Below are 16,929 nucleotides of genomic sequence, written 5' to 3' on the forward strand. Positions count from 1 at the left end.
CAAGGAGGCCTGCCGAGGGAAGCACACCGCGGGGCAGCGCCAGGGCTCACGGCCACCGCCGAAGCCGGCCAGCCCCGGGGAGAGGAGCGCCATTTCCCGCGGACGAGGAGACGGAGGGCCACAGAAACCCGCTCACGTGGGAAGGAGTTTGGCATTCACCTGGATGATGCTTAGGCCAAAACATCAGCAGCCTTCGGATGCACGGTACGGGTAACGGCCTGGCCGAACTCCACCTTTCCCGGGGGCGGACTCGCAACCTGCAGCGTATTTAGCCCAGTCCAAGAAGGGATTACGCCGTAAGCTGCTGGACTGCACCAGCAAACGCTTCACGAGTAACAGAAAATCCTTCCCACGACAAATCAGAAACATCCCGCGTTCAGTTCGGGGCTCCCACGCCTGCTTCAGGCTGCGGCCACGCCGCCGACCTGCCAGCGCGGGGCCGGGCGGGCTGCGAGGGCTGCGTTCCAGTAAGAAAACTCCTGGTAATATCAGAAAGAATTAAAACATTTATTGGGCATAAATATATTACATATACACTACAGATACAGTTAAGTCTTACATACATCGGGTAGTATTTGCAAAATCTATACATTAAAATTGATATGGCAGTTTTAATACAATGCATATGAAATAGTCTAAAATTTACAATACAAGAAAACTTATGATTATTTTTTTTTTTTTAAGTTGAAAAGCTTGGAATGTATGTTCCCATAGTGAGGTAAAAACATTTTATTTTTTTCAATTTAAAGAACTGTGCAAGGATAAGGTTCATACACATTCAGTTAGGGCACTTTTCAATCATGACACTGAATACTGAGCTACTGTAGCCAACAAACAGGATTAGAAAAACGTTTCAAGTTCATAGAGAAAAAGGCAGAACAATGTAAAAACATCTCTCTCCTTCCTTAAGGGTTTTAAATATTTAGTGTTTCATTCTACCTTTTTCGGTGTTGTTGTTGTTGTTGATCATTTCTTGGAGCGCAGAGCGCCCTCGGGTTGGGTCCGACGCCTGATGCTGGGAAGATGCGTGGGAAAAGACACGGCATCGGCGAACGGTGGGTCAGCGCGAAGGGGCATCAGGTAGGAACGGTTTAACATCCGCGAGGCTTTATTTTTTTGTTAATAGAGGAGTGACAATCAAATCACTATGGCAGAATATACAAACTAAAAGAATGTCAAATTAACTTCTTTAGGGCCTGTCCCAGCTCCTACGGGATACTCTCCCTGCTAACCGCGGGGCCGGACTGGGCCTTCTCGTTAGCGTGACTAGAAGGGACACCGCACAAATTAGCAAGGACAGGAATGCTTCAAGTGGAGCCGATTGCTTTCCTCTACACTTCTGCTTGCTGCTTTTAGTGTCATTTGTATTTCCAACTTTCAAAATTGATCAAATCATCTGAAGCAAGGTGGCTTTTTTTTTTTTCTTTTTTTTTTTTATTAAAGCAGGTTTTTTTAAAAAGGTGTCAAGCTTGGATTTCATAGCAGCACTGCTGAAACAATATTCCAAAAATAAAAAAAAGGGAATCTATTCAAATTTCTGGGTTTCCAAACTAGCGGTCTTTTCGTTGCTTTAAAAAATACACTCTTTTCCCCTCCATTGAAGATGGCTGTATATGCGTTGCTCACAAAATACAGATGCAAGGTCACAAAGTTTCATATCACAAATAAATTTAAATAAGATGTAAATAAATTTGACAAGCCATGACTTTGGCAAAACCAAAAAAATATATATATTTAGCTCAATGCCATTAGTTCGCAAGGCTACATTAAACTAATGATAGTCAATAACAAAATACAGAACATTTCTAATATTTGCTACATCTAGAGAGGCACACAGAATAATTCATTGATCTTAGCACTTTCTTTCCAGAGATGATTATGTTTTTGGATACATGTAAACGTTTGAATCACTGATAATGTTTTTTTGGCATTTAATGTACTAGATGCTCCCATCTTCAAAAACACAAGAAAATGTAAGAAGATTAATAATACTAGGAATGCTGCCAGGTAAAAAGTTGACCTAAAGTACAACAGTATAAAACAGACAAAATATAACATGCTACGGGGAGGGTGGGAAGGGGGATTAGTACATAAGTACACTTTTTATTTTTTATTTTTTTTTACAATAAATAAAAGATTGCACTGTAATTGGTATTTAAAGTACTGTATGCAGTATATAGTATATAAATAAACCTAAAACAAAAATAATGTTGTTTTTTCCCCATTACTTTGGTTAAGGGAATATTAGGCTAGTACAGGACACTGAATCTTAGACGATGGAGACAGAGCACAAACTAGCTAGGACAAAAGCAAAACCAAGTAGCAAAAATATACAAAAACAAGAGGCAGGGAAATCCACTGTGTCTGTTGCACCCTTTTGGAATCTATTTGCACCTCCAGCTCATTTATGTCCCTGAGGTACTCGCACAATGTTGACTTAATATAAATAATCCAATGACTGAAGAGTTAAAATTCTAGCATCTTAATGGATTAAAATGTGTATCTTGGAAGGGGCGGGCACGAGGAGGGGGGAGATTCCCATCGGAGCAGGACTCTTGTCTGAATTTTGCCATGTACCAAGTTATTTCAATTAACCCTGGGGTAAGAATAGCACAGACACCCATTTAAGGTATTTAAATTAAACAGATCTCATTTCTGATACCTCCAAAAAAGTTCCATAAAATGGACACCCCTCCAAAAAATAATAATAAAAAAAAAAAGATGAACTGACAGTAAAGTTTGCTTACATCGAGTGTAAAACTCACCTAATTCAGTAGAGGCAGTAAGCTGTCACCAGCTGTAATCATATAAATCAGGCTGAACATAATAGAATAATATCTAGTATTAGATTAGGAGTAGTTATATACAGTGACGAACAGACAAGTTAAAGCAGCTTTTTAATAGCTGAACACGGGGATAACTAACTATTGCACAATGCCCTCTTAAAATTACTGCTAGGAATCAAAATGGTAAAAAAAAAAATCTATAATGCTTCATAATTTATATGCAGTTTGGTTATTTGATTTCTTATACAGGCAGTTTATAGTGTTGTAACTATAAAAATAACAGATATTAGAAAGGTTTTTCGACTGCAGGATATTGTTCCGATTTAAATGCACTAAACAGTTAAAATAACAACTTAGGTTTCATCTTGAAAAAACGGGGGCAAATGTAGTGAATAATTCATAGGCAACATTGCTAATACTGTTCAAGAAAAAAACCTGGTACTGTTGACTAACACTGCATTCTAGTCTTACCACTATACACACTTGTGACTAATGTTTAGAAGGAAAAAGAAGAGACAAAAAAGTGACTCATGATTAAAATTTCCTAAATAGTAAGATAAAATGAGAGACTGTAAGAACTTCAGTGAAAAAACCAAAACGACGTTTAAAAGGCAAATTGGTGACAATTTTGAAACTGTGAAGGAAAAAATAAATCTTGCTTTTGGTATCTGGTTTGCTTGTTTCTCCAGTTTGACCACTTCCTAGTTTTGAATTTCAAAAAGGTGCATCAAAACACTGATTTATCTTTCTTCAAGCTAGAACTGTAAAAACAAGAGAAGTATATAAAATGTATGGTAGAACAAAAGGATTTCAAAAAAAGGAATATCTGAATAAATGTGTGGATTATAATGCGTAGCATTAGTTAAATTTGTATCTCAAACTTCCATTGAATTCTCTACTTCATAAAGAAGTATTGTAATATACAGGCGAATATAATTGACAAACTTGCAAAGCCAAGAACAATGAGGGCTGCAAACTGTTCATCAGTAGGAATCATGCTCTTTATCTTAGGATCATCTATGCTTCCCATTTCTCCTGCAAGCATGATCTCATTTCGCTGGAGCATAAAGGCAACGGATGGGCTGAAAGGTCCACTAAGTTCCTGTGAGGTATCCAAGCACCGGCGGCAGACGCAGACGCGAAAGCGATAGTCTGTGTTGACTTGAAGGCCTGAGATGTGGAATGTGGTCTCTTCTCCCTTGTACACCTTCGAAACAAAACAGCAAGCACAGTCAAATACAAAGACCAAGACAACCTCCTCCTCCTCCTTTCATAGCATCAAAGAATTTAAAAATGGAACAAAGTTAGATTTTGCAAGGATTTGGGCCAGAAAGTTCAGTCAAGTCTGAGTCTTGTAAGGAAACACTGCTGCAGCTCTCAAGGGAAGAAGTCACTAGGTCAACGTAGGTCTTGGAAAAACAGAGGCATGCGGAGGACTACCTAAGAGGTGTCCAGCCATGAGAGGTCTCAATACAGAGGGTTCAACAGAGTCAATGCACACAAGGACAGACAAGACTTCAGACAATATATCAACCGTAAGACGTACTCATCTTTTGTGGGTGTGACAAATACTGCAAACATGTTTAGGTAGTCTTAAAATGCGACTATGTGCTTAAAACGTGTCTAAGGCATAAGCACCATGTTTGGCCCCAAAAGGAAGAAAACCTGCGAACTACGCTTATTGGAAGACATCCACTGTATAATTATGAAATTGGTTACAAATATTAATGTACTTTCCTCACATTTCTCTCAAGAGTCAGCGATTTTGCTAGAAATTACACTTTCAGAATTGTGCAAACAATAAAATATTATTAAGGTATAAAAAAAAGCTCCTCTTGGTTGCATTGCACTTGGTTCTTTAGCAATCCGAACCCATCAAATCAAACGTAGGTACCGTATGACTCAGAGAACATGAGTCACAATATGAGATAGAAGAGAGATAACTGAATATCTAAGAGAGAGTTTTACAACTTAAATGGAAAAAGACCACTGGAAACATTTACGAACTCTGAAAACAAATAACTAGTCAACAATTTATATAACGGAGGGTTGTTGAAAGTGGTATTTTATGAAATGAAAAATATGTCACAAAGTGCCTGTGTCTGCTGGAAAAAAAATAATAATCCTGAACTTCAGCTCCTCCTGCCTTTGCTCATTTAGCTGGTTTCCTTCTCCTCGCTGCGGGATCGGAAGGCTGAGAGTATCGCTGCCCTCCCGGAGGTAAGAACTCAACTTAGGAAAGGGTAACACGAGGGAAATTAAACGCGAGCCGACAGAGGACTTCCTCTGCGTTACTCTGGAGTGAGAAATACAGGAGGAAAAAGAAGAGCCGCGCTCAGCTAAATACCACTTAAGAGTCCAGCTTTCCTGCCCGTGCTTGCCCCTGAGACTCAGCCCTCAGTTAAAAAGCCAGTCGCTGATTTCTTAAGAAGGTCTGGGACAAGAGATGAAGGTTTTTCTTTCATTCATTCTCTCCTCTCCTTTTAAACTTTCACAGTTTTTCCACATACTGGCTCATGTTTCTTGGCCCCAAGGCATAAATCAAGAAGCAATGTTTAAACAAAATTATTTTACCTTCCTCAAGTATACTTAGCATTCACAGGAAATTCACTCTAGCTCAAGTGACAGGAATACAACCAACTCATACTGTAAAACTCTGCGATTAACCACAGCTATGCACTGTTGCCTTTCTGGTCGTCTTTGCTTGTCTTCCCAAGGCCCATGAGAAGTGAGTCACTAAGTTACAGTAATACAGCAATTGCAGGGAAAACAAAACTGTGAGCGCTGTAGCAGTCCATAGAAATAACGGGAAGGTTGGACCATCTGTTTGCAAAGCGTACCTCATACCGAGAGCCTCCCCGCCACTCCATTTTGCAACGGCAATTGCATTTCTAACACCCGCCTGTTGTGGGCAACTGTCCTCCACCTACTTCATCATCGATGCTACATCTTGTCAGTGGTTCATACTTCAGTTTGCTCCCAAATATAAACGATCATGGAAAGAAAAGTTGCATGCATCTGGCACGTAAACGTAGGTTCAGCAAGTCATTAAAAAAGGACGTGTTCTTCCACAGGACCAAAGTCAGGACTCTTCTACTTGGAGGACTTACCTAACTCCCATTTCTTTAGACCCTGAGACACGATAACTCAAAGCATCTGTCCTTACAAAGCAACTGTAAGCAAGGTATGTTTTCTGGTGCTGTTGTAATTATTAATTAAATTTCAAAATGCATAACCAGAAGAGCTCTATATGCCTTTGCCATAAATGAACCTTTGCAACCAATGTGACGACTTCTAGAGCAAAATAAAAACCCAGTAAAATCCAAATAACAACATTTAATAAACATTTTACAATCTAATCCTAATAAATTACGTTTAACAGATACTAGGGATGGGATGTATACAACCTGCCTTTGCACTGAAAAAACCTGTCCAGTTAATTGTTTTTTCACTTGTTTTGTTCTGTCGGTGTGGTGAATACCAGTGTAACCGGAGGGTAAGTTTGGCTAAATCAAATACTTGTATCTTCATTACAGTCTAATAAATATAGATGACCAAGTTTACTCAAGCCAGCTAGTCAACAGCACTTCCCAGAAAAAGGCCAGACAGTCAAGTGAGAGAAGAGTGCATCGTTAAAGTTTGAAACACAGTTGAAAGTGCATTGAATACATGAATTAATATTCACTAATAATAAAGAGAAAACATTTCCTGCACTAGAGCCAGGAACGTGGTGGAAATTGTCCTGCTTTCAGTGGTTTGATGAGTATTTAGCACCAGTGGATCTATGTCCTTTCTTAGTAACAGGTAAAAAAATTATTGTGCTTAATTATCATTCACTTCTGGCAGCAGCCCCTACGTCCTCCACAGCCGGCTGCAGCGAGCACCCTGGAGATACTCCTGGCTCCAGCTCCATTTTGTCTGCATTAGATTCTGTAGGACCAGGCTAAGCCAACGCAGGATGCCCTCAGCACAAAGATGTACGCTTGGTTGTGAACAGTTACACTCTGTGAACGGACTTCACATACACAACAGAGAGGAAAAAAAATTAATTTGACAATTATGTGTAAGTCTTCAAATTTGCTAAACAAATATTAAACCAAATATGACTGTATAAAGCAGCATATTTTTTTATATGTAGCATGTTATGCTTTGGTGGCCAACAAGTCAAAGTAAAGTGGCTATCCAATTTATCACTTCCAGTTGCTAAAAACAGCTTTTCTGTTTAGGTACCTGAGAATATAATAAAAACATGATGAGCTTTTTGCCTAGCTCCTTCAATGAAAATATCATCACAAGTAATAAACTGCTGCTGAAGCCTCTTATGGAATTTGATCCTATTGATCAAGCCAGACAGCTCAGAGAATTCCTGTAGGCAACTATTGCTCAACTTCACCGGTGTCACTGAATAATTCCAACCCCCCCCCCCATCTTTTCCAATAATAAAAATGACAGCCACAATTGCCCTATAAGCGACACACTGGAAAGTGTGAGATAGCCTTACCTGGTTGTTGCACTCCACTGCAATGACCAGTGTATTTAATAATTAATAAAAGCCTATTTTGTATGGTGATAAGAAGATCAAGAATCAGAGGCAGGTTTCAATCTATTTAGAAAGCATGCCCACTTAAAAAGATTTAATTTCTTCGAAGTCATCTGACATTTCTTTTTAAGAAGCTGGCTGGGCTTATTATTTTATCCAGACTCAAAGTCAGCTTCCCTCGCTCCACTGCGAAGATAAACCCGTAAGAGCTGCCTGGACAGCCTTGTCTCCTACGCAAAGCAAATCAGAGTCTCTCAGATCACCTTCCGCGAGGCGGGCTGCCCTGAAAAGCTCTAACGAAAGGAAATTATTTGCTCCGTCTCATGACACAAAATTGGCATCAGGAGGCAGAGAAAATACTCAATGCACGCAGCGATGTGTAGTGTACAACTATGTTGTATTTTGGCATGCAAACAGTACAAATACCTTTGACTTGCTATTTAAAATAGAGAAGGAGAAACAATTTTTTGCTGATTTACACAAATTAACAGTGCACTGAATGCGTTTCAGAGATTGTCTGTCTACAGGGTCTGAAACAAAGAAAAAACAATAATAAAAACTAGCCCTTGGTAAGGCCGGCCGGGTTCCCCCAGGTGTCCTCCTCTTGGTGCAGAGCCGAGCAGGCTTCCCACTGCAGTGCTGGGGGATTTTTACACATCCAGTGCCTCTACCCATATCTCTTCTTCTTTTGGAAAGCGTCTGGGGACAGTTTTCTCCCAGAAGAGCTGTGGCAGAAGCTGGTGAAACACCATTACCTCCAAATTCTCAGAAATGTCAAAGGTAGAACATTTTGCCTCACTGGCAAACAATTTAAGATAAAGAAGCTTTAAAACTCGGCTCTCATTTCCCACGGATCGGTGATTCGATCCCCGGAGCTGCTCAACTGGGAAACTAAAACTTAGGCTGCCGAGTGTTATGACTGTTATCCCAAGCTTCAGCTCCTGCGCCGCACAACCCAGCCCGCTCCCCGAGCTCCAGATTGCAACTGTGCAAAACTGGAGACAATTTTAACACACTTGAAAGCCAAGTTCTAACTGAGCAAGCTTTGCTTTGCTAGCTGAAACTGCAACAAGCAGAAAAACAGAGCTGGGCCACCGATCCCTGCCATCTGTCGGGATTTACATCCTGAGCCATAAACAAGGAAAATCTGATTTCCTAAGAACTGTAATGTCATAATGCCATTGCTTTTTCAAGTACCAGAATAGATACAGCGTACAAATACAAAGGAACGCATTGCTTAAGAAACAGGAAAAGGAGTATTTAATACTTTTTAACATGCTTTTTAGGGAGCTAAATTGTTATCTGTTTAGCTCCTGCAAATCCAGTTCTTCAGACAATTCTCAGCAGAGACATATTCACAATGGGTTCTCCCAGAGGCGGGCAGGGATGGCTATAGCCCCATTTTGAAAAAAAGGGCTTTTGAGTACTTTGATACCACCTCTGCCAGGTCAACTGGTGGAGGAGCGGTGGTTTTTGGAGGCGGAGGGCTGCATACATCGGGAGGGAGGCAGCTCAGGTGTGATGATCCAGAGAGAAACGACAGCTTTACCCAAAAGCCCATCAGTGGCTGCCATTGCAGCAGAGGAAGGAAATGCTAACGTGATGCAGTTTATAAGTTAATGAAGATGATTATTTTCTATAACTTGCATTTGTTTCTACAGCATAAGCAAGGTGTAAGTACAGACCGGTGGGCTGCTCCTAGGCGTTCTTGCATCTCTCGAGGGCTTCATCTCTAGGATGGCATACGCAGCAAAAGACTACTAAGGAGCTCAAACTTTGAGCGCTGACAGATGGCAGATAAGCTTTGTTTTCTCCTATCAATGTTTTATTCCATAATGATTTTTCTGTATTTATTCACTTCAGATACAAAACACACTAGACAGGTGTTACGATGCCCTACGTGATACTGGTCCACAGGCAGTCCCAGAAAAACCTGTGCTGTGTACTAAAGAGCTACGCTGTGGGAATAATGGAAGTGAAACATGGCCACTTATTTCAGCGTGCACCTGACTCTGTGCCAGAATAAACTGAAGCAGACTACTGGATGCTTAGTCAGCACAAAGTGCCCAGGTGGATTTTCTCTTCTATTAATTAAATTAATATGGGAGAACATCGCATTCTGCACCTTCTGAAGGGCTTCCTAGCAAAGAGCTGGATCAAGATCTGTAAGGTTAAATTTTCCCAGAAATAGGAATTGAGTGTCACATCTGTGCTGCCCGAGTATGGATTTGTGTGAGCTTTCTTATGAAGTCCACTGAGACTCCGTGCTCGACACCATGCCACTCTGTGTGCACAACCGTTCCCCAAACAGTCATGGGATATAGCCGTGTTTTGAAAAGTCATTAAAATCACAATCGTCATTAAAAAGTTCTAAGTCAGTTTTCATGATGATAGGATCTTCCATTTCCAAGCTTTTATTTGGATGCAAAGACTAAAATCTGCTATGTAAAGCATACAATGTTCTTGTCAATAAAACACCATCACACCAGTTTAAAATGCATGACACAGTATAAATGCTAAGCCCCTATCACAAAAGGCATATTGACATCTCTCCAATATGTTTGTCAGAATAACAATATCTTCGCAAAATTTCCTGGGGGAGAAACATAGACATATATCATTCTCCCATTCCCTACACACAAAAAATGATTGACATGCATCATCATCTTGATTTCTGCCATGCATAGTCACTTCTGCAGATGGTAATGCTTACTGAATGCTTTACCCTTTAATTGGTTTGTTCTGCTCCAGGAGATACCTGCACGTGAACTTAGACTCATAAGCTTTTACTCATTTCAACACTGAAAGCAAGAATTAGAGCTTTAAGATAAAATGAGGAAACTGGTTTTGGTCACCTATCAGCTGTGTTCACCTGAAGTAAATCAGCTGGGAGCAGACAGGCAGACGTGGCTCCGTGCACTTGTAACATGTCTTCCTAGTTAAAACTGTTCAAGGCCTTGCCTTAAATAGCTGCCTTTAAATTGCTGCAAATAAAGCGATCTATTGACAAGATTACAGACTTGTAACAGAGAAACAGCTTTATGTGTTCATTAGTTGAAAAGTTTCAATTTTAAGGTAAATTTAAAAGTGGATTTTAATCCTATGAAATGCTTCTCATCTGTGTTTGGGCTGGTGTAAAAGATGTCGCAGAACAGAGACAACTGTGTCCTGGAGGGTGAGTGAAGGTGAAAGCATCTGAGGACGAGCGACCCAACATGTGATATTAACTCCTGCATAGCCCCTAAATAGCTTGAAATAGCTATTTGTTGCATTTATTTCCAAGCCAGTGGGACAAAAAAAATTATTTCATGCAGCTATTTTTCTCCTTCTTATCCAGCTATACTACCCCTGGCTCTTGCAAAATGCACTGGTGACTGCTATAGGAACTCCAGTCACTTAAGACACTGTTCTTTCTCATGGGTGTATTTAATAGCCTGAAAATCTACAGTATTTTTCAGTTGTGCAACCCTTCAAAACAATTTGCAAAACTCTTCTAGTATAATATGCCCCCTGAGATACCTATGCAAAATATATATGTCACTGGCAGGGAACAAAACAGATTTGAAAGTAAATTTAGGTCTTGCACTTAAAACGTAATTAACATATCACGAAAATTACTTTTCAGCTGAAGAGTAGCAAGTGATCGCACGCATGCCACAGCAAAGGTAAAGTCAAACGCATTAGCCAGAAAATCACTGAAAGACGTTTATGTATTTTATCTCCTATTCACATAACCGGAGCTAAGAGCACACGCACACAGCTACCGCCGCTCAGCTAATGGACAGTACGTCAGTGATGTGCCCAGTGCTGAGAAGACACCCACATTTGTGATGAAGATAAATAATTTTGATGGGTGAAACCGATTTCTGAGACCGTGAAAGAGTGGAACCCTCCCTGTTTCCCACAGCTGGTTATCAGCTGCAGAAGTCACAGTGCCAGCTTTGAGCATCCCAGCCGGGAGCTTCTTTTAGCGAGTCACCTGTGAAAACTCAAGCAAAACACCCCTCAGCAGGGTCATGCTTCATGAGAAATGAAGACCTTCGGCATAAGACCCTGAAGGTACTCTTTATTTCCTTTATTGCTGAGCTTTTTCATACCACAATTTCTGGACCGCAAATATTAAGCCATCACCTACCTTAAAAGAACATGAAGCCATGCCCTGTTCTCCCCAAGGACATCCAGAACATTTTAAGCACCAAAGCTATGCTTACTAAAGCTGTATGTGGAGGTTATACATCAAGGCTACTTTGTGAATCAGGCAACAGCAAAATGGGTCCACTTATCCACTTATGACTGACATTATGAGGCCAACACAGTACAGGGAGGTTTTATTACCTATACCAGCACCAAAAATGTTTCCCGAGAAAATGGTTAGGTTTCTGAATCTTTAGCATCCACATGAATTGTCTTGCCTTTATTTATGTTATTTTTGAAAATTCATTAATTCGCAGTAACATTCAAAAACAGACTGAAGAGAAGCAAAGACAGTTGCAAAGTACTACCTTGTTCACAATTTTAAGAATTTAATTTAAGGTTTAACATATCTCATTCCCTAATTCGGACTTATTTGGAATCCGTATGACAATGAAAGAAAGGACAGGGAGAAGACAGGGTCATCACACAGTCAGAGGTGTGACAGATGAAATAAAAGATCTAGCTGTGAATGAGTTGTTCTCTCTCACAAGGGAAACGTCCGCTTGTGATCTCTAATGATGATAGACAAGGAAAGGAGGATCAGCCATACTTCATTCACTTTGTTTCCACGGTGCAAGAACAGACATGGTTTCTGTGGGGCAGCTGATACACAGCAGTACACTTCCTTGCATCGAAACCTCAGACAGGAATGGGATGGCTGAACAAACCAATTAACAGTTGCGTACTTGACCGAAATCCTTGATGGGAGGTCTTGAAATTGGCTTAGTGAATGAGGAAGATAATCTACCTACTTCATCTTCTCATCTGCAGACAACAGTTAGCACCAGCCGGTTCAGAAGAAAGCACGGGTGGACAGAATTGTCACTTCTCAAAGGTTAGTTCAGTCAGAAATAGTGATTAACTATGGACAGAGCGCAAATCATCCAATAAGGTAACGATGTTCTATATAGTCCCTCTGGGGAGAAAACAACCTATTACAGTCCTTAATTTTGACTCAGCCTTTACCAAAGTTCATGACGCATCACCATAAGGTGTAATTCAATACAGTGGAAAGAAGCAGCACAGCAAATGTTCAAGACCATTTCCGTTATATCGTCAATTTAGCAATATCAAAACAAGACCATTTTCCTACCTGCTTGTATTCAGATTCTCTTCCAACCAGTACCTGCAGAACGTAACCAACAGGATCTCCCTTCATGGGTGGGACCATCTCCCAGGTAATTTCACAGGCGTTTCCTCCCAGCTGTGTCACTCGAGGGGCTACAATAAAATTAAATAACGTTAACATTTAATATAAAGACTGCCTTGAAATCTTATTAATTTTACACGCATTGTGATATATACAAGAACATTTTAAAAAGAGAACTTTGGGACATCACAGGGGTTAGTAGCACATAATCTGTACTGTATTTATGTGGCCAAAAATCAAATTGCTCTCAGCACTGGATGAAAGAAGTAAAACTGGAGCTGGATTTTTAAGTCACTCAAAAGTCACATTTATTTCAGGACAGCCTTGCCTGAGTAAGCAGTTCAGAATTCTTAGGGTATTAAACAATGACAAACACTGCTCACAGAAAATTGGGTGAAATTTAGAGCTGATTAACAAGCTCCTAAGAAGTTTACTGTAGGACCCAGATGACTCCTGCAGAAGGACAGTGAGCTGTTAGAGCATCTCTCATCTGGTAGCTGTGGGAGCCGCTAGAAAGGGGGATTGGATGTGACAGAAAACTTTGAACTTTTAAAATTCAATTGCAATGCTGTGCACTGATCTTTTCAAAGCCTAAGCCAACGCATGCATTACACGGGCATTAATAAAAGCAGTAATTTCGTGAAGTTCTGTGCCAGTGGAGACGTCTGCACATTCCTCCCACGCTGCATGCCATGGAAAGAGAAGAACAATATCAAACATTTCATTCAGGAAAAACAGGAGAAGGAATGTGAGAAGGGAAGCTAAATAATCTTCTATATTAGAGATTAAGTCCAGCCTGGGAAGCAAAAGTACAAGCAAAAGTAAAGACTTGGACTCATATCTAATTCTGAGCCTGACATTCAGACGTTCAGACCTGCTGTTTCTAGCCAGGCTTAGACTAGTGCTTTCACCAGAACTCTCAGAAATTCAATTTGTCAGCTGTTACAATGCTGCCGTCCTTGGGAAAGGATCTCTCTCACCCGCTGAAAACTGAAAGACACGGTACGATGCCTGGCGGCAAGCCTGCAGGTGAGCCGAGCAGAGTACTAACAGCGGCAGCGCGTTTACATGTACAACTGTGCATCTGCCACTGGAAGGCATCAAAACAACTGCAACAGCATCCAGCGTCCACCAACCTTTTTATCAGGCAGAGCAAGCCAGCACATGACCAAAAAAATGCAACTGGGAGAAAGAAAGCGCTAAACGCTTTACCGAGCGGTTAACATGTGCACGTGCAAGGACATGAGCTTGTTAAAGGCAATATAGATTCCCAACCCTACAAAAACAGACAACAGGAGAGTCTATCAAAGAAACAAATGCTGCTGCTGCTGCATACATTACATGAATTTTAGACTCATTTGTTACCACCCAAGAGGAACACATGAATCATACACGGACCCAAATGTAATCAATATCCATTTGCTTCGCTCTGCACATCTGCCAGTGTTGAGAGACTGGTAATAGATGCCTTCATCTCAGCTGACGCCACCACTCTCAATTAGTTTCCCTCCTCCTTCCACCCTTCACCCTGATACATGTAGATTTTTGTCTGACACTCACAAAACACTGCCATTAACAATAATGCTATTTTAGGGTTGATATCACTAAGTAAGTAATTAGGATACTTTATAGAATAAACATGTGCTTCTGATACATGAAACACCATCTGAAGTTTATCACCTACATTCCTTTGTATGGCTCTGAACACAGAAGGGAATCAACACCATCATTTTGCCTCAACAGATCTCTCTTCCCTATGGCATTACCTCCCCACGGTGAGTGTTCACCAACTCAGCTTTTGTTGTGCCCTTTTCTCTGTCAGAGTCAGTATTTTGTCATGTACCTGTGGTCCCAGCCCACACACGACCCGGTATTTGCACCATATCTTAACTGCTTGATATTCAGCCCAGGGTATGAGTCATACTGAACAGGAACTAAAGAGGCAGGCAGGGAGTTCAAAACAAAAACCTAGGTGAGATCTGAATTTAATAAAATGGATTGCTATCCAACAAAACAAAGATGTGCCTACAGTGCATGCCGGCATCCCTGTGCTAGCTTTATCCACTTCGTGCCGCTAAGGGAAGCAACAGCAGCATGGACTCAGCACCCACGAGCGACACACGCCTGTGCCCAAGCACCCCGACAACTTGCAGGTGATGCTAAAGCTGTGAAGCACACCCTCCCCGCCACCCTCACCTACGCCAGCCTGGCTCACCCAGCAGGTAGCATACCTTACAACTGCCTGGAGCGAATCAGGATAGCTCACCACTAGATAAGTATATTTACCCTTGAACTTTACACCAACCACATACAGCTATCTTCTTCCAGAAACAGCACTGAGGCAAATGCCAAAACCCAGGGGATATCCAGGTAGAAACGAAGGCGGGAATCTCGCATACGTCGATTTTAGCGTAGCGAAGCCAATCTCCTAATGTCCTTTCTGCACTCGAGTGTTGTTCTTCCTGGGGGTGATTGAGAGCAGCTAACCTAGGCACCAGGGAAGTTACACCCCAGCAGTGTTTTCCTCTTTCTCAATCTCTGATAACTAACGGTGTAAAAATCACCAAAGCCAGATTTTAAATACAGCTGAGCAAATGAAACCTCTCCGACAACCTAACAGTTGCTGTTTCTCACAGTAAATGGTACTGCTTGACAAAGGAGTTTTAAGCACACAGGAAAAAAAGGTGCATCTGATTTCAGCTGAGTTTATCTTTGTAATAGTTCTCCTTGGAAGGAAGGAGCAAAATTACTTAGGCCAAAACTTACACACTGTAAAAGACGTTTCATTATAAAACTTGATTTAATTAGGCCTTTTGTTCTTCTAGGGGAACACATGCCAAGTGAGATAAAGAATCTAATGTTTTATGTATGTGAAATATCATTATTAATTTTATAAATTAAAAAAGAAAAATAAACTCTGAAGTGCTACGCTGAACATCACCTACACAACTTAAACAACATGCAACTTTACTAACGCTTAGGCTGGTATGTACACATACACACTAGAACTGTTACAACCCTTACTGAAGTGCGCAGTATCCAGAGCAATCCCTCAGTAAACGTTATTGTTAGCAGCAGCATTTTAACAGTTTATGTATAACAACAGTGGTTGGTATAATATTTATATTGTTTATATGAAGTTTTTGGTGATAATTTAGCTTCCCACCATAATGTAACTTCACAGCTCGCAGAAATATACAAGCAGCACAAACTGATTGTTCACATGTTATTGCATACTTATGTTAACCCTTACAAACTCACTGCGTACTTGCCAATTACTTCAATAATTACGTGTCACTTATGCATATGGAAAAAGATCTATTACATACCTTTGATTGCAGGTGGGACTGACTTAGTTGTGCAGAAGGTACATATTTCTGAGAAAGGTCCCTCCCCAGCGTCATTGACCGCCTGTATTCTGAACGAGTAACAAGTGGATTCTGTCAGCCTCTGTATCTTGTACGTATGACTTGGTCCCCTATAAATCGGAATAAACCTGGAAACAACGAAAACGAGAACATGTAATTACACTGGAGCGACACTGACATTTCTGGCTATTACACATATCAGGGCAACGTATCCGTATTGGGAAAACTGGCACCACGTCCTTTGCAGAGCTGCTAAAGGCAAGTACAAAGATGGCACGTTATTAACGCGCTAACAACGATTAGCAGGGCAGGGAACGCAGAAGTTCATGGTCCCTTTTGCAACTACTACCTTGCAAAACGATTATGTGAATTATCAGGAAAAATATCTGTCAATGCATTTCCTACTAGCTAGTAATCGAAACAGATTCAACCCGTGGTCTACTACAATGCACCACGTGTGCTGCTGCTTTAACAGTATGTTTAAAACAAGATTAATACTTTGAATCTTTTATTGCTTGATTTGGACTTTATTCGCGCATTAAGACCCAAAGACCACATCTTGCGCACATCCGTGCCATCTTAAGCCAGAGTAACTCTATTTAAATCAGAACATACGGATTGCATAATATATGTGTAATATATTACATACTTCTCGGTTTTGAAGAATTTACGGACTGAAGACAGCCAAACAGCAGAGGCAGAAACAGATTCAGAGAGAATACATGGTGGCCTATGAGTGAAAAGGCACGGGGGAGGCATGATTATAGCCAGGGGGATATGGGGGATGGAAAAAGGTGCCAGCTTAGGAGCTCAGGGGGACAACCGTACCGACAGCTCTGCTCGAGGAAAAAGACACGGCACTAAGGAAACGACTTCCAAAATACTTCCATT

The 16,929-nt window shown here is 40.9% G+C and overlaps 1 protein-coding gene across 1 annotated transcript in view; it reads right to left on the minus strand.

Annotated features, from left to right (window-relative positions):
• Positions 1-486: 486 nt before the first annotated feature.
• Positions 487-16,929, minus strand: part of FNDC3B (fibronectin type III domain containing 3B) — a 214,927-nt gene continuing 198,484 nt past the window's right edge. The window contains exons 24-26 of the mRNA XM_087740202.1: positions 16,000-16,166; positions 12,614-12,741; positions 487-3,993 (exon numbers count right to left, since the gene is read on the minus strand). Of these exons, the coding sequence (XP_087596328.1) occupies positions 3,682-3,993; positions 12,614-12,741; positions 16,000-16,166 (607 nt within the window). The 3' untranslated portion in view covers positions 487-3,681. The remainder of the gene's footprint in view (positions 3,994-12,613; positions 12,742-15,999; positions 16,167-16,929) is intronic.

Source organism: Nipponia nippon, unplaced genomic scaffold (genome assembly GCF_047370975.1).
Source record: "Nipponia nippon isolate SJK-2023a ecotype South Korea unplaced genomic scaffold, ASM4737097v1 scaffold_7, whole genome shotgun sequence".
NCBI classification, from domain to species: Eukaryota; Metazoa; Chordata; class Aves; order Pelecaniformes; family Threskiornithidae; genus Nipponia; species Nipponia nippon.